At 44.9% G+C, this 22753-nt stretch overlaps 1 protein-coding gene across 1 annotated transcript; it reads right to left on the reverse strand.

The window, feature by feature from the left end:
- Positions 1–7361: 7361 nt before the first annotated feature.
- Positions 7362–22583, reverse strand: CDADC1 (cytidine and dCMP deaminase domain containing 1). The gene is made up of 9 exons (XM_065859320.2): positions 22471–22583; positions 19499–19593; positions 18004–18181; positions 16642–17220; positions 14530–14579; positions 13271–13440; positions 12556–12745; positions 11884–11944; positions 7362–10604 (listed from the first exon to the last, which is right to left on the reverse strand). The coding sequence occupies exons 1-9, from the start codon at positions 22547–22549 to the stop codon at positions 10531–10533; spliced, it is 1476 nt and encodes a 491-aa protein (XP_065715392.2). The 5' UTR covers positions 22550–22583; the 3' UTR covers positions 7362–10530.
- Between the last annotated feature and the right edge of the window lie 170 nt (positions 22584–22753).

Raw genomic sequence — 22753 nt, forward strand, 5'->3', positions numbered from 1 at the left:
GTGTCAGCAGATGGAGAGGGAGAGAGAGACGAGCGCTGTCTTTTGAGCTGACGTGCTCTGCCAGCATCGCGTCTGGAGCCCTGCCTGCCGGGGGGCCTGGCAAACCCAAACCGGGCTGCGGTTTGGCTTAGAGCCCAATTGCCACCTTTGCTCCCAGCCCCTGGGGAGCACTCAGTGTCTCCAGGAGCTTGTGGGTCGATAAAGGACCATCTCCAGAACTGCGGTCCACAGAGCTGGTAGTTTAAGTCTGATCCTCAGAGATTTGGAGTCGGAAAGCGAAGGGCACTTGGCCGTGCTCGGGGCTCCTGGGGTGGGGCTGTCTCCAGGGCTGGATTAACATGGAGATTAACACGTGGCCATTGCCTCAGCCTCTGGAGTCACATCAGAACATGGGGCTTCCAGCCCATGCTTGGAAAAAGTGTCTAAGGGTGTGTTGCTTGGGAGGGGCTGCCCTGGACATTGGGAGTGTCACCCATGCGGACGTGCCCAGTGCGTCAGTGCTGTGGGCTGCACAGAGGTGCCATTGAAGACATAAAACCCGGGGTGTAACAGGAGGAGCGAGGTAACACCCACACCCCAGCATTTGCGTGGGCAGAGCTGTGCGAGGCCAACAGGGACGAGAGTGCCAGGCCTCATCCTGGCATGGGCAGCCTTTTCCAGCACCAGCAGCCGTGCAACAGCAGGAGTAAGTGGTACGGGGAGCTTGTGAAAAAGGGATGTGTGTGATGTGTCTGCAAGAGAGGGAAAAACAAGTGGTTTACTGTAGTAAAATGATGTGCCAGGCCCCTTGCAACTTGTCCTACAAGAAGCCAGTCGTGAAGTAAAAATTGCCAACCTACCTCAAATAACTGAGTCTTCCCCAAGCTGAGCTTGCTTAGCTATCTGAAAGAAGAAAAAGCAAAATAAATGGTGCAGATTAAATTAAGCACCATAATAATAGTTCACAGCAGGTGGGGACACATCCCTAATTAAATGAAAATGAGGTCTTCTCTAATGCAACTTTCAAGTAACAATAGAACGTCCAATTTCCTTTGATGCATTCAATCAAGGTGATTCTTCTCCCTAAGCAACAGCTCCCACCAGGAGCTCACAGTTTCTCTGAAATTAATATGTGGGGGTAGCTGTGTGATTGCAGGACACAGTTAATCAGAGTAAGGACAGGGAAGATGACTGTAGTCGGGAGAGAGAAAGGAGCTGGAGGATGCTTGGGCAACCTCTCTACTCCAATCCCCACCTGGCATTGAGGGAGGTTTGGCTTATACGAGTGAATCTCTGCCAACATGCAATGTACGATCCTGCACATAAAACCTTGCTTGATACAGCAGACTGCCAGGAATCTTTGAACCGTAAGCCTCTGTTCTGGGATTTGGGCAGCTTGTGGTACTAAGAAAGATCTGATTAAAAGCACCCATGGCCTCCCCTGTCTGTAATGTCATGTACACCAGCAGGTGTGAGCTGGGGGAGGATGCAAGACTCTGGCCTTCAAGAAATGTGGGTCTTAAAACCACTTGAGCCTTTTAATCCGCATGCTGTGGGGACAAGATGAGATGAGAAGGAAAGAATGACTTAGACCTTGTAATCTAATGATACAAGCACTCACATGAGGGAGAGGAGATCTTGGACCCCATTTGTTCTCTGTAGTGTGTGCTTCACTCTTGTCTATGAAATTGGAGCAGGGCTAAGAGAACTCAGGCCTCTTTCCAAAGGGTGCAGTGATGTTTGGTCAGCAGAGAGGCTTTTTCTCTGGGCCAACAAATGCTTCATTTTTCTGTCTGAAGTAGAAGCACTTCAACGTTTTGGCTGAAAGCACCTTTCTGCGGAATGTCTTTTGCCTGGTGGTGCGGGCTGTTCTGAGGCAGGGGGGATGTGGGTTTTGGTTTCCATGACAGGAAAGAGAATTGTACCTTCTTGTCTAAGCACTCTTGCATAAAAATACAGGTTTCCATGGCCTTCCACCATTTTTGGACTTGCATTTTGGCACGTGCCACTTTCCCTGTGCGGCTCTAAATGCTGCGCGCAGCTGGTGCTGGGCAGGCTCCATGGGACGAGGCTAAGGGAAAACCCAGGACAAGGTGAGTTTTGGCTGCATGGTTCAGCATCTCCCAGGGCTGTGACTTGGCTCGGCTCCTCTGCAAGCCCCGGGGAGAGTCAGGTGGTGAGCCCAGCCCTCCTGACTCACTGTCCTGCTCCACAGTGCCTGTCTTGTGCTGGCCCCTCTTTCCAGGAGTGTGACAGGAGGAAAAATGATCAAACAAGCAACCCCTTTCCTATGGCATCGGTTGTAAGTGGCTTTGCAAAACCACAGTAACAATAACTTTTTCCACCTCAGGCTGTGTCACACGCAGCATGAGCGGCAGGCGCAGAGGGAAAGCCTGTGCCCAGGGCTGAGCACCAGCTCGGCGCTGGCCAAGCCCTGGCTGTCCCCAGCTGTCACAGCAGGGAGGGGACTCCCCCAAAACCCACCCCTATCTGGTTTAGTATTGACTGGGATTCCGGGGACCAGGGGGTGTCCCAGCACATCCTGCGAGACAGCCTTCTGCCTTGCATCATGCAGCTGAGCACTGTAGTTTACCATTGCTATGGGAGCCCTGTAGCTGTTTTTCATCACTGTACAGCACCAGCAGCAGCTGGGAGAGCTTTGCTACTGAGCTGTATTCCCAGGAAAGCACAGCACTGCCCTGGCTGTCTTTGAGACTTAAGGCATCTGCAGCATATGAGGAATGGCTCAGGTATGTGTCCCATGCCACCTCAACCTCCTGCCCTTGGTGTGCCTGGTTTGCTTCCTGCTAGTGCTGCTCGTAGGGGCAATGAGCCTCTTCCCCACATGCAGATTTGGGAATGAAGCCCCATTGTCCCATGGCCAAACGTGTGACCTACCTGCCTCAGCTGTCACCTCATGCCAGCAGGCACCTCCAGCACGTTGGGCTGTTACAAGTAGTCAGGCAACAAGCACCTGACCATGAAGGTGACAGGTACAAAAAAGTCCTTCGGCTCCACAACAGGCACCGGCCCAGCCACAGCACCAGAGCCCAGCTCCCTGTAGTTACAGAAACAAAACCCACCCAACTCCCCAGTGCAGCTCTCCTGGGGGGAGCTACCAGTCTGCTGATGAACGGAGTTCTTTCTTCTGCGGGCACTGACAAGACGGGAACATCTCTTTGGGACCATGAAAGTGCCTTGCTCAACTCTTACGGACAGAGGCCCTTTATTTCCAAATTGCTGAGTACGTTAACTCCCCTAACACACAGCTTTGGCAATGCCCTTCAGTTTGCCTGTGGAACAGCTGGCTTGACAAGGGCTCGGAGCAGATTTAAAAATACCCTTCTCAAAGCGGAGCCCGCTGCATCTGTTCAGAGCTCTGTGCAAACACGCAGTGCGGGTGAGCTCCTCAGCAGGCGGCACACCCAGGCACAGCCCTGCCCCGGCAGCTACCAGCGAGCAAACAACCCTGTCATTTGCTCTGGCAGATGGTCAGATGCCCAACGGGCTCCGTGTGCGTAGGACAAGAGGGAGCGGGCCGGGAGCAGGTCTCATGACCCCTCATGGGGAAAGCGGAGAAAGGCACCTCCTCCCCATTTTAAAGCTGGGTGTGGGGGAAAAATGATATTCGCAGATGGACTCGCCTTGTGCCCCAAGGAGTGTCAAGGGCAGAGCCACAATTAGCTCGTGGGATAGAGCAGGTTCTCACTATGGGCTGACAGCAGCGGCTCATCCTTTCTGTCAAAGGCTCAAGGGAAGGGGACACTGGAGACAAGCCTACTGGCAGGCAAGAGAGCAACATGTCCCAGGGGGTGGCAGGTGTTGCTGAGGGAAGAGAGGCATATGTTCATTCCAACAAAAGACCCGGCTCTCCTGCTAATAAATACCACCTCCAGCCATGCAGCTGGGCTCCTCTGCTGCCGCTTTTTGCCTTTGCTAGATAAATCTGCCTTGCCCCAAAATGGGAATGAAAGACCAGCAGCAGGTGAATGTACAGGCATTTCTACTATTTTAAATACATCTTGCAGGTATTTCTGAAAGGACATTGGGGAGTGGGAAAATGTTGCATGACATGTCCTTAAGGCTTGGTTCTTGCAGAAGTTATTGTTCAAACGCTTTGTGGTTTCTCCAGGCTTCGTCAACCCCTTATTTATTTCTACAAGTTAGAAATTTAGCTGCCCTGGGGGAAAATTTGCTGGCAAAGTAGTGAGGTGACCTCATTAGAGCCAAAGTAAAGAGAGTTGAGCAATGAAGGCGAAAGAGGAGAAAACTGCAGGCAGACTGCAAGGGTTTTATTTGTATTAATACACCTCTAGTTGTAGCCACTAACATGTTGTAGAAGTACCATCTACATTGAAGCTGGAACAGACTCTATCGCTTCAACAGTGGTGGGAATGCACAGTGGTCCTGTAGCTTCAGGAAGGCCACCTGGTGCTGAGGCAGAGCCTGACTCCACAGAAAAACAGTGGAAAATTTCAGGTACAAAGAGAAGACCCCATGAAGCACAGAAGATACATGTCACTCTGCAAAATAACCCAGTGACAAAGGTCAGAGCTTTCCTCTGCATGTCCTGGAACCTGCTGCCCAGGGCAGTGGTGGAGCCACCATCCCTGGAGGTGTTTAAAAGGTGCTTAGACGAGGTGCTTAGGGACATGGTTTAGTGCTAGAGTTAGGTTAGGTTATGGTCTGAGGGTTTTTTTTTCCAACTGTAATGATTCTATGCTTCTGTGTGCTGTTGGGAGGTGAGCAGTGCCCTTTACTTAACAACAGTCACGCCAGCCTCAAGTTTTTCCTCTTCCTATTTATCATTTTCGAGCCGTCTCAAGTGTCCTGACATTGACCACGAGCACCAGCACGCCTTTGCCTTTTGCAGCCTGCAGCAGGAGGGCTGTCCGACGCAGTTACAGTATTAACAACCCTCCCGCGGCAGCCGCACGGGCACTCGCTCCCCGCTGCCCAGGCCGGAGCAGCCGTGGGGGCGGCGGGTCCGTCCCGCAGCGGGGCCGCTCGCCCCAGGCAGCCCGCGGCCGGCCGGCAGCGCCCCCTGGCGGCCGCGCTCGCTACCGCGCCCCGAGGCCCTGTGATTCCCGCCGCTGAAGGGCGGGAGCTGGTGCGGGTTTTTTTTGCCGCAGATGAAGCAAAATAGCCCCAGTTTAGGGCTAGGGAACTAAACTGTGCGGGTTCCTCTGGCTGGTACTCGTTAAGCCAGCCACAGAAGCAGCACGGCGGCTCTCTGCCTGTTCCCTCCCTGCACCAAGGGCTTCGCGGTGCTGCCCTGCGCCTTCTAACCCGGGGCTGTGGGATCAGCCTCTGACAGCCCATCAGCACTCTGACGTTCAATGGAGTGATTTGGCACGTCCAGAAGGTAATGACCCCTGTAGGAAACAATTCTTTTGCACGTATAATAGGTCCAGGCAGGATCTCTCAGCAAAGCATATTTTAATAACGATTTTGCAAGACTGGGTGTTCTACCTAAAGGCAGGCACACCTAATAGGGCAAAAGCCCCTACTTATATCTCCCCAAAATCCCGGCCGCAATTTCCCTCCCGTTCCCCATTGGTTGGGTACTTCAGGGTTTACAGACTATCCCGACGCACACAATACCCTTCCCCTTATCACTCTATTTAAGATATGGATTCCTGGTACTTTGGCTACACTTCCCCCTAAATTAAATTATCGATAAAGGTATTGGTATGTATACAGGTGTCAGTACATATTCCGGGAAGAGACTGTGTATTACATTAAGAATTCATAGTCCGATGTCTCTCGGTCCTTCCGCCCTGCTGGGGTCAGGCACCAGGTCCTCAGTTATGTAAAAACAACAGCTCTTTGTTAAATGTTCCTTACAACCCCTATCTTGGCCTTACTTGTATCCATCACGTTATCAGGAAGTGAGTTCTAGTGGAAAATGCCTTGTGCTACCAGCCCCTTTCCCCTTCAAAGAGGGAACAGAACTGCAAAACACCAAGCACCATATTCTGCCCAATATCTGAAAATGCTGAAGAGCTGGTGTTGCCTGTGTGTACGCATACAGCATACAGAACTGGCGTATTTGCAGAGAGCTATGTCTGGGAAAACAGAAGGATCCCAAAGAAGATCAAAAAGTGACAGCCAGCTTGCTCGACAGCTGGCTTAATACAAGCCAGCAGTGTGCCCAGGTGGCCAAGGAGGCCAACAGCATCCTGGCTTGTATCAGGAATAGCGTGGCCAGTAGGACTAGGGCATTGATCATCCCCCTCTACTTGGCTCTGGTGAGGCTGCACCTCAAATACTGTGTTGAGTTTCGGGCCCCTCACTACAAGAAAGACATTGAGGTGCTGGAGAGAGTTCAGAGAAGGGCAACAAAGCTGGTGAGGGGCCTGGAGTACAAGTCTGATGAGGAGCAGCTGAGGGAACTGGGGCTGTTTAGGGTGGAGAAAAGGAGGCTGAGGGGAGACCTGATCGCTGTCTACGACTACCTGAAAGGAGGTTGTAGCATGGAGGGTGTTGGTCTCTTCTCCCAAGTAGCAAGTGATAGGATGAGAGGAAATGGCCTCAAGTTGCACCAGGAGGGGTTTAGATTGGATATTGGGAAAAATTTCTTGACAGAAAGGGTTGTCAGGCATTGGAACAGGCTGCCCAGGGAAGTGGCTGAATTACTATCCCTGAAGATGTTTAGAAGATGTGTAGATGAAGTTCTTAAGGATATGATTTAGTGCCAGAGTTAGGTTAACAGTTGTACTCAATGATCTTGAGGGTCTCTTCCAACCAAAATGATTCTATGATTCTGTAAATGTTTGACAACAATTCTCTGCCATTACCTTTCTGGACAGCGTGGAAGTCAGCTATGCGCTTGTGGCACTGTGACCATCTTCATTAAACAGTAATCCAGATCTATTAGAAATCAGCACACACTGTCTGCCTTCTTTGCTTTTCTAGTCTTCAAGCAATGGCATGTAGTGGATCTAACAAATTAAAGTCAAACACATTTTTGAAGTCTGGTTTGCAGGCAGGAAAAGCCCCAATGCGCTCCAGCGGGTAACGGGCCTTGTGGCTCCGTGCCCAGGCTAGAGCTTGGTGGGTGTAAAACCCCTCCAGCATCACCTGTGTCAGCTCACAAAATGCTTCCTGAGGCAGTCCTTACCCTCCCTAGGAGGTAATTAATACTCATTAACGCTTGCAGGGCGGAGGGAGGGGATCCCAGCCCTTGCCCTGGGCTGGCAGGGGGCACAGTCTCCCCTCGAGACCATTTCTTCAGGCAGAGGAGAAGGGGTGATGCTGCTCAGCCACCAGCTGGGACTGCAGGAGCAAGGACAGCACCAGGCAGGTAAAGGGTGTGAGCATCTCAAAGCACTCTGTAATGTTTCTAATAACTCAAAGCACTTGAAAATATACTTCAGTACTTTACTGTCCGATTCATTTATTAGCAGAAAACATGTTTTGCTGTAAGGCAGACAATTAACAGAGAATTTCTGTAATTCTCAGTCAAGAGGCCAAATTATTACTACTAGTTAATGCCTGCAATTAAAATAACTGCTCTGAAATGAAGAGACAAAAAAATGCATATGGGAATTTGATAAAATATACAAAATATATAAATTTTACATTTCTTAATTTTAAATACATTGCTCTTTTTTATGAAAAACAAACACCCTAGTGTTCATTTGCAAAATAAGCACTGCAGGAGACGTCCAGTCTTTGGTGGCTCTCCCTGGTAAGCAGATGAGATGCACAGCAGCACCTACAGAGTCCACAGGCTGGCAGAGAAACCCCATTCACATTGTTGCTATTGACCAGGATAAGGACCCTACTGTGTAATCCCACTAAAAATTAAAGAAATAGGGTTATATCGATAATCAGAGCCTACAGAAGTTTGTGAGCCTCTAGAGGAATCTGTAGAAATATGGCAAGACAGGAACAAAGCCAGACTTCCAAGCCTTCAGCCTGATGAGCAGTTCCAAGTTTCATGCCAAGTTTTGTACAAAAATCTTCTTTTTAAAAACCAATAAAAAGTAAAGGTAGAATCTTAACTCCTCCTGAGGTACAGGTTACCAGCAGCATTCACTGCAGGGCAGTTATTTAATGTGTGTGGTATTTGACTTGTATCTTGATTTACCTCTCCCTGTACCCAGGCCATCTATGACATTTCCAGGGACATTTCGATGTCAGCTGTTCCTATGAAGACATAGGCTTCCTTACCAATTTTGATACCAGCTGACTCATCACTGTAAAACTTGAAGGGGCCTTAAACCTGCCCGTTTTTTTTTTTTCCCCCTGGTCCTAACTCAAGTAGCAGAACATTGCCAATAGATTATAGAAACAAGAAGATTTCAGTGGGTGGGGTTGGGTGGACTTTTTAATCTGGACAGTGTTGTTCTGATCTGCAGAAAAAGCCAGGAGTAATGATTCTAACACAAGATACTTACAAGAAGCTGGGGGTGGGGGGACAGAAGTATGCCAAAGTAAAATATTTATGATTTAAAACCAGATTATAATCTTGCTTATGAAACACCAACATTTGACTTTAACCTCATATGGAAGTTACAAACAATGAAACTATTAAATCCTTGATGAGAGGAAAAAAACCTGTCTTTCTGTGGCTTGTACAGCATCCAAACCAACAACTTAATTCCCAGCCCCTAGACTCTCAATATGGGGCTCTCGCAGCTGGATCTGCTGGTAAATTCAGAACCCCGGTTCCTCCGCACTGGATTACAAGACCTGGTGAGGTGGCTTCCTCATGAGCTACTGTGAAAAAGGACTCTTTTGAGGTGTGATGCAAAACCAGATTTCACCATCCTTCCCTTGGTCGACAAACAGGGTCAGACTTTTCTCCTTTGCTCACTACATGGTCCTGGGAAATGAAGCCATGTGCACCCTGCTTGGCAAGACAGCAGCGAGGCAGGAGGTCTGCCAGCTGCCTGGTGACATTTCTGCTGCTAACGCTGCACTCACCGCCCTCAACCAGCAGCCCTAGAGCAGCCTTCAGTCTAACCAGGCTCAGAGAAACAGCAGCTTCTCCAGCTCCAGGGAGAACGCATTCTCATGGTGGTAAGAGGATATGAGCGTTCCCAGTTCTGAAGTCCAGGTACTCACGCTATGAGCCACGGAGAATCACAGCTCCTTGCTGCAGCTCCAGGCATCAAGGATTGTACCTTAAGTTACAGGACCAGCAGCTAAACTGGGTGAGAATAGACTCCATATAATTAATTAAGGATGATTTGCACGCTACCCAATCACAGCTTTGCTATCTAGTTCCAACCTTTTCCAAAGCCTGAAAGAAACTAACAGAACCTATAGCAGCATCTTAAAACATTATTCCTTTTCCAGGACCTTAAGGAGGGCAGCAAAGACAAGATGAATAAAAGAAAAGGGAAAATGGGAAAAGGCCATTTATGTATCCTACTAGTGTCAGCAGAAAAATGTTTGAGGTGTTTGCACTTGAGAGCTGAGCAGAGGAGTTGAACAGAAAGTCTTGGAACATGTGCTAAGCCAAACAGCTAGAGGTCATATTCAAAGCAGCACACAGATGGCAGTAAGGATAGTGATCTCTCAAAAGATACTGGGTACAACACTCTGTTCTGGTTACCCGTTACCTACCCAGCAGCCCCTCAAAACTAGCAACAACGTCAGACTGCAGCTTTACTGGCTGATTTAAAGTCACCCTTGCTCCACATGCAAGAGATTGGCAGCTGAAAAGATTCGGGCTATTCCACTGCTAAAGATCATCCTACCTAAGAAAAAACAGGACAACTGGCACTTCATTAACTTCTGTAGTCCCAGAAGCCTGTTAATGAAGATTAACAAAACCTAAATGCTGTCAGTCTTCACAGAGTATGTAGGGGTCAGTGTGATGCATACAGTCAAATTCTTTCAGGCCTGCAGCCAGAAGCTGAGAAAAAACAAAGCTAATTTTTGTCTACATCAGTTCAGATGGGCTGCACTTGAGGAACCACACAGAGCTGCAATGCAAGTACCACTGTATAGAACAGACCTGCTATGGTAGAGGGAAGAAGGTATGTATGAGAGGAGAGACAAGCTTGATCTCCAAACCACTTATCTGGCAAGGGCTGCCATCCCAATGGCTTTGTCTCCTTTATACAAGCAGCCTGAGAAGCAAAAGCCACTTTCAGAAACAACAATTGCTGGTGATTATCTACCATTTCCTAGAAGATTCCCTTGATAATTGTAATTGAAGAATAGGGCTTATTTCTGCATTCTGTTAACCCAGAACTTAGAAATCCATTCCCTCAATCCGTATACCAAGCAAAAAAGATACCATGTTGTTATTACTCAGATCTACCAGTAATAAACTTCCAGTATTTTTTGCAATGTGTCACCAATGGTTAGCCACCCACTTACTTTCACAGAAAATACAAGCAGCATTTTTTTGCCAGGAACTTCTAAATTAAAAAGACCTTCAGCAAATTCTTTAAAACATTAAAGACATAATAAATAAACTTATTCTAAAAATCACTTTCCAAACAATAAATAAAACTCTTCCTTATTTGAAAGTGCAAACAGGCTGCATTATAAAAAGTACAGATCAAGACTGAAGAAGTGCTTAATTATTCAATAGTGACCAAGACACAGTTTCTTGCTTTGGTGCTGCTGGTCATCTAGTGATTTTGTTTTCTGGACCCCATCTAAAGAAAAAAAACATATGTGTGAAACATTAATACAACAGTAAGAATAGTCTAAATACTTAACACATACAGTCACACTGGAATAACGCTGGGTTGGGGTGGGGGAGCTTGTCTTCTTCCCCATACAGAGCAACATGCAATAACCATAGTAAAAGAAACATACTAAGGAAAAATAGCAACTTAAAACAGTTCAGTGTTGAAAATGCAAGCACAAACATTCTTAGAAGAATGAGCCCTGTTAAAGTTTGTCAAACAAAGGATCCCAGGATGAATCTTTCTCCAGCTGGGTCTAAAAACCATTACCAGAGAGAGGGACAAACAAGCCCTAACATTTTGCAGTGATTACTAATGCCATAAACACTACTATGAGCCCTTTCCTCCCTGCTTTTCCCCCCACTCATAAGGAAATAGCTAATGAGGAGATTTTTCCACTAATCTAGCTCGCTGCATGTTAGGAATTAACTTGTACTATAAGGCTATTCATGTGCTACAAAAACCACCCTCAGTCTTTTTATGATCCTAGCATGGTGCTCAATGCTTTGAGTAACTGCCAAGTCCCTATCTTTATGCTCCATATCTTCAGGCTTGAGGCAAAAAAATGATTTAGCTTCTTTTTTCACATTATTTTCCTCTCTGGATGAGGAACATCTCAAGGACTGGTAGCTGACAGTAGATGCTAATGGTGGGACCCCTTTGTAGCACAAAAAGGCTTAAACAAGACTCATCTAAACTCTGATTTCAGAAGCTGACAGCTCCCTTGCTACAGGGGTGCAGGTCGAGAGGATTTTATGGCCTTTATATTATATACACAAAAACAAATGTTGATTGAAAAGCACTGGCAGAGATTCTACATTATAAAAGAAACACCAAAATGTTCTACAGAACATATTCAAATGACTCAAAGGAGTCCAATTTCTCTCGAAAAAGAATGGCATTCTTTATAGAACACATTATAAAGAGTCTTTATATAAGAAAATTGAAAACATGATAAAGTAGTCCGGAATTATCTATATGCAAAACAGCACATTGTCGGCCTTGAGAACAGCACTGCTAGATTTTGTAATGTGTGCACCAGTGCCAAGCATTTGTTAGCACAAGCTTGTTTTCGACTTACCATTAGTTCACCTATTCAAAAATCTCAGAGTTTTCATAGCAGAATTTAACCACTGAAATCAACATTAATTAAGACTAATTGATCCTACAGGTATCTAGGTTTGTTTAAAATGTGATCTCACTAATTGATTTCAGTCATAAAATGAATTGATGAAAATATACTTACTTTCCCTGGCTGTGGGGTCATGGAACTCAAGGGCATTAGTGTGCAATGGATTTAGTTGCCACTGGTAAAAGAAGAAAATGTTCACTTATTCCGGAAGACAGAAGAAAGATCAAAGGGAGAAAGAAAAAGTACCCTACAGTCCTTCACTGTCAGGCATGCCTGGGGGTGAGGCAACAAATGAAAGGCTCCCCCTCCAACACGTTTGCTTTGAGGATAAAACACTATTAAGGGATGTGTGGCCATTTAGTCCCTTGAGAAGGGGAAATGAGCCTCTCAAGCTGACAGCCCTGCAGTTTGTCATGGCAAGCACCCTGAGCACAGGAGGTGCTGGAAGGGCTGACAAAATCACAGTGTGATATCTCACATGAGCTGCTGTGCTGTGACAGGGAGGCTTGGAGAGAACTTCAGAGTGTGGAGAGACCACCTCAAACAACAGCAAGGCGTTAGAGGGAAATCTGCAAGGCAGTTCCAGAAAAGAGACACTTGGCCCCACCATCTGCCACATGGCACAGCACTTCTTCCCGTGTCGTGACAGAGCAACCTCTCAGTTACACTCACTTGACTAAACAGCGTAAGAAAACACCCTTCTGTGCTGGCTGCAGATGACTGCTCACTCCACCCTACCCCAAAGATGCCCAGAATTTTTAGAACATAGTACATTTAGACACTTACTGTAAATTTGCTTACACCTTCAAGTTCACCAAACTTCATATAGGATATGTCTGCTTTTTTTTTTCCAGCATCAACATCTCCTGCGTAGATCTGCTTGATACCAGCCCCTTTGATTAAAGGGACACATTCATCACATGGACATTTCGTCACAAATATCATGCTTCTCTCATCTGGCTTTATTTCTCGACACCTACAAGCAGTCAGAAAACAAAATTTCAGAGCTTTTATCTTGTTTTGAATGGTGACAAACTTGATACTTCGCAAGAGCAAGCAAAGTGCTGTGTTATACACTCTTAGGAACAACTTATTCCTAATCAAGTGCACGAGTACATGGCGATATCTGGTTTGGCTTTACTATCTGTGAACAAAACACCCATCCCACCTCTCCACACACACCACTGTCAGAAGCCTCAACAATTGCCACACTTTTGTATTTCAGGTTATAGCATGGTCCTAGCAGGAAGCACAGGCAGTGGCTTGTATCTGAAGGATGGGTGCCACGTGTTAGAGTGAATATCCTTTAAAAACCAAGTTAACTTCAGAAGTCTGAAGAAAACCCAGGAGTTGACTGTCTGTGCACATCTAAGTTCTGCATCATAGGCATAAACCAGACTGTGATTGCAATCCACACGTCATCACAGTGACATCATGCATTTGTCATGGAATTGTTTCTGAACCATCTCATTCTTCTCTGTGGTAAAAATAAACCCATTACCTGAATGTCAAGGCATTCTGCTCCGCATGTATAATGTATCTGAACTTTCTGATTTCCCGATCTTTCTGTTTATCATCCATGTGTGGAAAATCAGCATATTCAGATCCAGCAGGAAAGGCGTTGTAACCACAGCCTACAAAACACATTGCTCCTGTTCCATCACAGCTTCTCTGCAACGGTAACCAAAGCATCGAATTTGGAGACATTTAAACTGAATACTAAGTCAAAGTGTTATGCAATGTATACTTTCACATCATCAGTTCATGCCAAGTTAGAGCTGTTAAAAGAGAGCTCAGCTCTTGCTGACTGTTCCATGTCTGTACAGAGCTTTTCCACTACGCCCCACAGGAGCCACGTGGGCAAACTGCAACACGCTGCACCAAGCATTAGAGGCTTTCCTTTTAGCATGTAATACTGACAGCAAGAACAAAAAAAGCCTGAAGGATTTAGTCCCTAAGCCCTTCTGCAATGTACGAAATTAAAGACAGCTGGAGTTAGTCCCTCATGTGGCAAAGGCTGTTTTCACCTGTCTCTGAACAGAGCCAGTGACCAGTGGGCTGATCAAGTAGCAACTGGTGACTGAAATCAGAACAAGAATCAAAATGGCAAGAGGTAACTGATGACTGAAGTGTGAAAAACAAATGAAGAATATGTTGTAGCTGCACGAAGAATGAGGCTTCCTGGGATGGCTAATGTACATAATCAGAGCCATAAAGAAATAAAAACTTCATTTGGATGTAAAAAAGCATAGCAATAACATTTGTAGAAAAATATCACTTCGATCCAAAACGGAACATCATAACACCAGTACAGCGGTTCAACTGTGACAAAAATCCTCGACAGATTGTCAGGCTGTGATTGCACTGAGACCTCTCCAAAAAATGCTGCAAAGAAGGGCCAAGCAGAGGAGAGCTGATGCAGAGCAGGCACAAGCTGCCTGAGCATCAGCTGGGGCAAAACTTTGTAGCCAGGACACCTGGAATGACTGACAATGACCAGGGAAGCAAGCAGACTGAAAAGCCAGGCAGGGACACTGGCAGTTAGTAAACTCACTTATACTTCCACTTCATCCTGACACCACAACAATGAACCAGTCATTAACTTGGTTAACTACAGAGTGAGAAGTGCAACCTTTCTATAGCACTGTGCGTGTGTAGGAAAAACGCACATGTATAAGCTTAACGCAAAATAACGAGCTCAAAGCCAATAGAAGTGCGTGAACCATGAGCGCAAGAAAAAGTAACTTTTTCAATACTTACCGATTTTTCTTCTGCCCAAATAATAGCTCCAACTCCCGTTTTATGATCCTCTAAAATACATAACATTTGAGCAGTAAATAACAAATAAAGCACTTCTACGTTACCTGTACATTAACATATGACATACTAGAGTAAGGAATAACATTCATTGCTGCTTCAGGGACAGGAGGAAGGAAATGCAGAAAGATTCAGAGCTTCAAAGTCACGTCACTGCTGCAAAAACTGAGCGTGCTTTAACTGCAAAGCCAGCCACTCTAAGACTCGTCTACATACATCTGTTCACAAATGCTAAGAAGCAACCAATACACATATCAGATAAGAAAATGTGTGCCAAGAATATATGTGCACAGGTTCACTGACATAAGACGGCAAACTGATCAAAACATTTGTGTTGTTTACTACTTAATTTAATTATTAATACTTAATTTCTGCCATTCCTTAAGTTTATGGTTCTGTGGTCTGAATTGCTATCAAAATTAGTTGTATTTTATACCTAATTCAGAGACAAAATGTTAGCAAGTGGATTTTGGGGGGTGTTTTCTGTCACCACCATGGGACTGTCCCCATTATGTGACTTGAAGATTTTTATGGAAGTTTGAAATCTTCCCCAGTAGCTGTTGATGAGAGTCTTAACCAGTTAAAACAGACCATTATCAAGGAGGAAAAAAAAATGTTTCAGGCTTCCAATGATTAATATTGTAGAAAATGCTGTTTCAGTTAAGCATTTCCATCATCCTTAGCATAACTACCACATACAATCACTCAAAGAGGGTCCTTCCTGCAAAGGATATGTTTTGTGAGCGCTGACTTTATTTATATCCTGTGTATTTATTAGTCATTGATGTATATTAAGCCAGCATAGAAAACATCCTATAATCTAAATACATGTGTGTGTGCTGTTATTTCTTTTGATTTCGTTACAGGACTGAAGTGGAATAAAAGTTTGCTCAAAAAACAGACCTGAGTCCAGGCTGAACAGCACAGATAAAACTGGATTTTGCTGCCCCAAGAGTAAGTACTCAAGCTTGGTCATTCTGTCTTGCTCTGTACAACACTAGTTGTACATAATGCTCACAACTGGTTCCACAAAACTTCTAAATTACTTCTAAAAATGAAATGTAATCTCATTTACAACTTCTGGTGACCAAATTTGCAGAGGGCAGCCCCCAAAAAACCATCAAACCAAAACCAAAAAAAGGTAAAGGTTCTAAAATATGAAGACTCACCTTCACAAATGACAAAGTCTGTATAATTCAAAAGGCACATTCAGCACCTGACTTGATAGGTTGGTTTTATGTTTGCATATTGGGGAATTAGTTTCATTTTAAGCTGTAAATATGTACTATTTATTTGTTTACAAGGGTTTTAAAAAAACCCAACTATCCTGTCTAGATGAAAAAAACATCACTAAGGAGTACCACCAAGTTATAAGTCTTCATATTCTGTAACATCTGGATGAACTCACCACTGCATTATTACCCAGACAGAATAAAGTAACTAACAGAGGTCATCTGTATCAAAACATAGTCAATAACTGCCCTTCCACCCTGAAAGCCTGTACATCAGAACTCCAGCATCTTTGCAAAGAAAACCCTCATCAGATATATAATCACTTTCAGTTATAAGATTGGAACTAGGAATCTTAATATAACCATACTTAATGCCCTACTGGAAGGATATAATTTCACTGCTCTTTTCTGCAGAAGTGTAGGTAACATCTGCAATATATTGTAGGTAATATTTACAATATTTACACTTATTTGATAACAGAACCATCTTGGAAAATCTCAGTTAAAAAAAAAAAAAAGCCTCAGAGCAGCCTGAAGAATTTAAATGTCATTGTATTCTATTTTCAGATAGGTGTCAGGGCAGGCTTTGCTAGTACTGTGTGTGAAATACCTGCCCTGATTTTCTCTTGGAAAGCTCAGTGTTTTCACATGCAACACTATGTACCCCAGTGGAGTTTCTATTACTACTGCTGCTCCCGTTTCACAGATGTAGGAATGGCATTCAGCAGCTTACTCAAGAAAGTATTTGGAGGAAGTAAGACTGAAATCAGGAACTTCCTCTACTCGTGACGCCCATTCTTCCTCCACTACTGGAACAACTCACCTGTCCGGTACTCAAGTAGTCTGGCTTGTATCATACAGTGCCTTGCAATTTCTTGGGGCAAACCCTGATGGTCTGTTTCATTTGTTCGCCGTGGTTCACTGTTGTAAAATCCAAAGCATCCAAAGACGGGGACGCTGGCAGCCACTGTTGCCAAGACCAAGACAAGATCTTTCATATTTTGCCTAAGGTTGCTGAAGTACGGATTCTCACAAAGGTTCTCCAGTCCTATTGTCATCAATATTTGCTTGTGCATTTCTTCACTTGAAATTAGGAATAAACTTTCATACTCTTTTATTCTCTCTTGTCTACACGCAGTATAAAAGTCAGTATTCAAGTCAGGCCGAGATTTTGCTATTTTTTGAATAAAATCAAACTTGGTGGAAGTTTCTTCAACAAATTGCACCATATAGCACACCAAGGGCTGAAGCAACACACACACACGAGCACGACTGTTTGACTTCAGTCTTTCTACTGCTTTGGCATCTAGCTTTGCATCATCAGTAGTCATGGGATTGGATGCCTCGTTCTGCAAGCTGATTTCAGGATCTGCAGGCCAGTAAGAAATCCTGTTCACCCCAGCTGGAAAAGAAGACAATGCAGCAAAAGGAACCATGTAAGCACAGTGGAGCATAAACCTAATTTTCAAAACATTATTGCCTAACACTGCTTTTACTCCTTTAAGGCTGTGAGTGCTGTTTCAGTGGCACCTGAACAATAAAAATGCTAACATATAGAAGTACCAACAGCTTATCAGACTTGATAATCAGACTATAGACCAAATTTGTCATTTCCTAAGTTCCTTGTGGCAGCCTAATTTTGCATCTTACTTACAACAGATACAATAATACCACACAAAAAAGCACTGATAGAAGTTGCTGCTGAGATTAAAAACTAATACTTCCAGGAAGGCGGTACCAGCAGATCCCATTTCAGAAAGTGAATAACATGCCTTGTCTTCATCTCCCTTGGGAAACGGAAACCCTAAAGTACTCCCTGTGATTTCTGCATAAATAACCAGCCTCCCTTTGGTGCTACTGACAAGTTATGGGAGGACAAGGAAAAATGTAGCAATCTAGGCTTAGTCATCAGGCTTAGGGTTGCCCTGGCAACCTGCAACAGGTATGTCAGAATCTCAGCAGTGTATCACACCCAAGAGATGAGCACCACCAATACTAATAGTTGCACAGAGAAACAGTGTCTCAGTAGCAATCCTGAGTTTCTTGATCACCAGCTCCGGGAAATGCACATCCAATACTGCTGTCAGCCTTTTGGAAAATATCAGTGAAAATATCAAACAGGCTTTCTGATACCACCAGTCACAAGCATAACATTTACTCCTACTCTACTACAGTCATTGCTTACCATTTACAATCATTTTTAAACAAGTCGAACATGGTTTTCGAGAAAAATAAAGATCACAGTTTTTAAGTCTTGATCCGTGTTTAATGAGTGCAATCTGTCCTGCATGCAAGTCTGTGCTGGAACAATGAAGACCAACAATCTTCATGTTTTTCACCACAACTAGACCACTCTTCTTCACCTACAGAAAAACGCATCACTATTATTATTATTTTACTTTTTTCCAACATCAAGTGACCTGTCACAAATTCCTGATTTTTTCTGATAATTTTTTTGCCCTTAACAAAATCCAGAAGCAGCATAGAAAATTATGTCAATTATGGCCAAAAATCCCCGTGAATCATCCAGCATCTGTACATGCTCATGAGTTTAATTTCTGTCTTAAATTTTACCATCCTGGGAGCCTATAGCTTCTCTAGCTTTATTTCTGTCTCTTCATTTAAAGAAACGAATCCTGGTTCTAAAGAATCCTCTGTGGAAAAAGTCCACAAACAAGAGCCTTTACATCTGGATTCCCATGTATTGTGAGGAAATTGGATACAGGCTAGTTTGATGAAGCTGGTGAAACAGATCCCATTATGCAATCCAGCTTCTACCAGAACACTGTTGCCTTAGATCTGTACATTGTTCCACTTCTTTGTGGTTATAGAAGTGAGGCTGTACTATAGCCCGGCATTTAACCCAAGAGCCATTCCTATCTGAATTACTAAATTTGAAACTGCTTTTGAAGTCTTTATGGTACTGGCCCTCTTTCAGATCTAGTCTGGGACATATCCAGCTCTGAAAATTAGGCCTGATGGTCACTCAAATTATATTCCTATATTTTTGTCCTGGCTGACACATGTGCTATGGATCTTAGCACATGGGCATGCTCTGCACAAAGTAGTAATCACTCTAAAGAGCACAATAAGAACTCCGACCATGAAATGAAACATCCTGTTCCAGGACACTCTGAAAATGCCCTTCTGCTTTGAAGTGTAACTGGCAGCTATTTACAAGACCCATTCTCAAGGACGGTTTCTTTTCATTGTCACTAAGGTACTTGTCTACAAGTTCTTCATCAGCAAATGTTTGAAGTAGTTCTGCACATTTCCACTGTATAAGAGAACTCTCTTACAATCATGAACATCGACACTGTAAAGAATATCTCTACACCATCAACCACACTGGTTTTATAGTTAGTATATACTACGAAGTGCATGGTATATAGTTCTTCTTTCTTATGCTCTTCAAAATACCCACCAGCATTTTTTACTGTTTCACCTGCTGGGGGTATACCTTGCTTTTCAATGGTTTTTAAAGATAGCAAGCTGTTTAATCTTTTTTGCTATTTTTCTCCCACCAGTGGATTTCTTTCTGCTTCTAAGAAATATCTGAAAAACTTCCACCTCCCACCCCCTGACTACCTGTCATGTAAGAGCAGTTAGATTAAATTCAGTGCAGGAGCTATTAGCATATGTTCAGAAAGACCAGTTAACGGTAAATGTAAACATTTTACCTGTGATTTTTTCTGTTGCTCATCTGAGGGAAAGAGCTCCATCCAGAGACTGAACAAAGTAAAAAGATTGACCTTAGAAAGTCTTGGCATTTGACCTGTCATTAGAAGAAAAAAAAAAATTAAATAATACTTATAAAGAAACCCCATATTAATGAAAATATTTTTGAAGTCTTCTACATCACAGCTGCTACAGAACCTGGTACATCAACCACTTTGTTATTACAGCAGCTAAATCCACACTGTCCTCTTCAGGGTAGTAGCTGTCAACTCAGGATGCTCACATCTGGGTGCAGAGATCAGATCTGTGCAACAAGAGAAAGTGGAGAAACTTTCACTGAAATTCAGCGAGTTATTTCTACTCAGAGGCAAAGAGCAGAAATCACAGATCAGAGCCCACATAACTTAATGTGCTCCAATGATTCACAGATGCTTACAGAAATTTGAGACACAGCTTGTGATTCAGCTTCGGGCTCACCACAGAAGAGAGCAAAAACATCTAGTATGCATCATGGTCTTACACTGACACTCGCAGCAGGAGTGGATGAGCCATTGTGAAATCTCCCAGTTACATCAATTACATCAGTTTGGTTGGATTTTTACAAAAATTTAAACTTATTGCTCGGGCTGTCCTGACTAAATGACCAAAGAGGTAACAAAGAACTCCTTCTTGGACCAACCACCTCATGCTTTGTTGTGCTTCTACTCAGAATCTGGGCATTGCCCTGTGAGACCCAGTGCTCAGCACTACTGAGTGTCCCACAATCGAAAAAAGAGGAAGTGCTGCACTCCTCACCGATGCTTGCACTATTCCAGATGTAAAATCATCTTGCCTCATACCTGGCAAGAAGTTGATTAAGTCTTCAAAATACTTCCAGTCCCTATTTCAGGGATGCTTACAGAGAGCTGCAATGAACACACATTCCTCTGCAGGTCTCTCATGCGCTGTCGGACAACAGTATTATTTCTGGTTTTATCCCTTCCTGCAAATGTTTAAGTCTTTGCAAAGGAGGAAAAGGCAGAGGCAGAAATAGAGAAAAAACATTTCTTTAAGTAAGATCACTTCAGTAGGGAAGAGGGTTAGTTTAATGACACATCTGTGAACCCAAACAATTAGGTCAGGACATAAACATATGCAATCCATGTCTGGAGCAACATTTTCAGACAGTATTTTAGCAGCTTTATTCACACAGAAGTGAGAGCAAATGTATTAGTGCTCTCGGAAAGCAACTCTAGACCCCTCACAGCAGCACCATCCAAAGTCACACTGCCCGCTGCTCCTTAGGCTGCCCAGCTACACTCCCCACTGTGCACATCCACTGCAAGGGGCACCTGGTTGGCACCACCAGACACATGTTAATTCTCATTACGGTCCCTGTTCACTCCTGTTGTAGCACACACATGTACAGTTCCCAAATGGCAAGCTAAAATAAACAGTGCAATTTAAACCAACTCACACATAACACCATCATGTTTTCTAAAATGGGTTACAATTTGGCATACAGAGCAGATTTAAAACAGAATACACTAGAAACAAGTTTTAATTACTTTTTTTTTCTTGGACTTAATCTCAGCAAACTGAAGAATGTACTGGTTCACAACCCTGTTGTGAATTGACATTAATTTATAATGAGAAGCAGGAGAATATTATGATGAAAAAGGAAAGACCTGTGGTCACAGTTATCATATCTATGTATTCACGTCTTTATTCACTTACGTAATTCAACGTTCCCTTAAGTTCAACAGAGAATACTAACTGAAGTGGCCTGGGAAAAAAGGCAGAAGACATCTTACAGAATTAAAAGCAACTACAGAAGATTGGGGAAGAACAGGAATCAGGCTCTTTGCTACTGAGACCAAAACCATTTATGAAAGGAGCACTCTTCAGGCACATCAAGTCCTCACAGCTTCCCTACTTCACATAAAGGTACGAATTCATTCCTCCAGGTTATGGATCTTGCTCCAGTGAGGCACAACATGCTCCAGGGAAAGAATACTGTGAAATCCAGTGGCAAAAACCCTGCTGCTCCCACACCTTCAAGCAAAAAGGCGCAGGGCACTGTGCATCTGGATGGTGCACAGTGAGATAGAGGATTATGCTGCAGTTGCAACGTAGGAGTCCTCAGGTCAAAGTCTGAAAGGCTTAAGATGTAATCTTACAAGTACAAAACTAACATTGTGCTTCGACATCATCAAGGAGGAGGAAATCAGTGGCATCAATGTCCGGGGAAAGGAAACAAGAAACCCTTTTCAGAGTTCATCTTCTTTTCTTGCTTGGAAGCAGGATTTTCATACAGCTAAGGAAGAAAGAAACCCCATTTACCCATCAAGGAGGCCGGGCAGCCCTGTTGTGGTCCTCAGTCTGAGAGCTATTTATACAGCCCAGGGATGATCTGTATGTACAGCCCACTCCCTGGGGACTGCAGCAACAGCATACACAAAATCCATCAAAAGCCACTTAATTTGGGCATCCCCAGCTTTGGGAGAAAGGGGGTTAGTATGAAACCCTCAGAAGGCAGGCACTTTTATGCACATTTTATAGACAAGAAGTATACATGGTACAGAACTGGAAGAAGAAATCATTTTGACAGGGGAGGGAAATGCAAAATGCAAGTATATGTTACCAAAAAGCCTTATGAACAAGAGCACAAGCAAGCAGGGGGGTGGCGAGGGAGATACTTTATGACATTGTCTGTCAGGGGCAGGATCGCTATGAAACAGCAGTGAGGGGGGAAGGCAGGAGCTCTCCCAACAGCTCCGGGGAAGCCTCACAAGCGTCCCGAGGACAAACCGGACAGTCCGGTCATTTGGTTAAACGCCCCGCAGCACCCGCGAAGGCCGGTCAGCACCCTTCCCCCCCATCCCTCCCCGCCGGCCGCTACCGTCCGTTCCGCACCGCTCCCTCTAAGCGGGGCAGGCCCGGCCTGGCCCCCCGCCGCCAAGTCCCCACACGGCGGGCGCGGAGCAGTGCTCACCGGCCATGCTGTCCGTCTGCGTGCTCGCCGCGCTCACCCGCGGCGCCCCCGCCGCCACCGCCTCCTCAGCGCCGTGCATGGGTGCCGGTCCCGGTGCGGGCGCCGCCCGCTGCCCCCGCCTGCCCTCTCCCGTCCCAGCCCGTCCCGCCCCCATGGCCGTCTCGCTCCTCCCTCAGGGCGTCGGCGCGGTGGGGGCGTCTGCATGGCAACCGCCGTGACTGGCGGGCGTCCAGGCCAATAGGAAGTGGGAGCGGAGAGAGGGGGTGGGGCTTGTGAGGAGGCT

The sequence above is a fragment of the Patagioenas fasciata genome, chromosome 1 (genome assembly GCF_037038585.1).
Source record: "Patagioenas fasciata isolate bPatFas1 chromosome 1, bPatFas1.hap1, whole genome shotgun sequence".
Classification (NCBI taxonomy): domain Eukaryota; kingdom Metazoa; phylum Chordata; class Aves; order Columbiformes; family Columbidae; genus Patagioenas; species Patagioenas fasciata.

Coding starts and splice junctions, on each gene's coding strand:
- CDADC1 (XM_065859320.2), bottom strand. CDS start 22,549: ATGCACGGCGCTGAGGAGGCGGTGGCGGCGGGGGCGCCGCGGGTGAGC. Junction 12,746..13,270: donor CAGAATGCCTTGACATTCAG/GTAATGGGTTTA, acceptor GACTGCTTGTAG/GTGTCGAGAAATAAAGCCAG. Junction 11,945..12,555: donor AAGGTGTAAGCAAATTTACA/GTAAGTGTCTAA, acceptor TTCTTTTACCAG/TGGCAACTAAATCCATTGCA.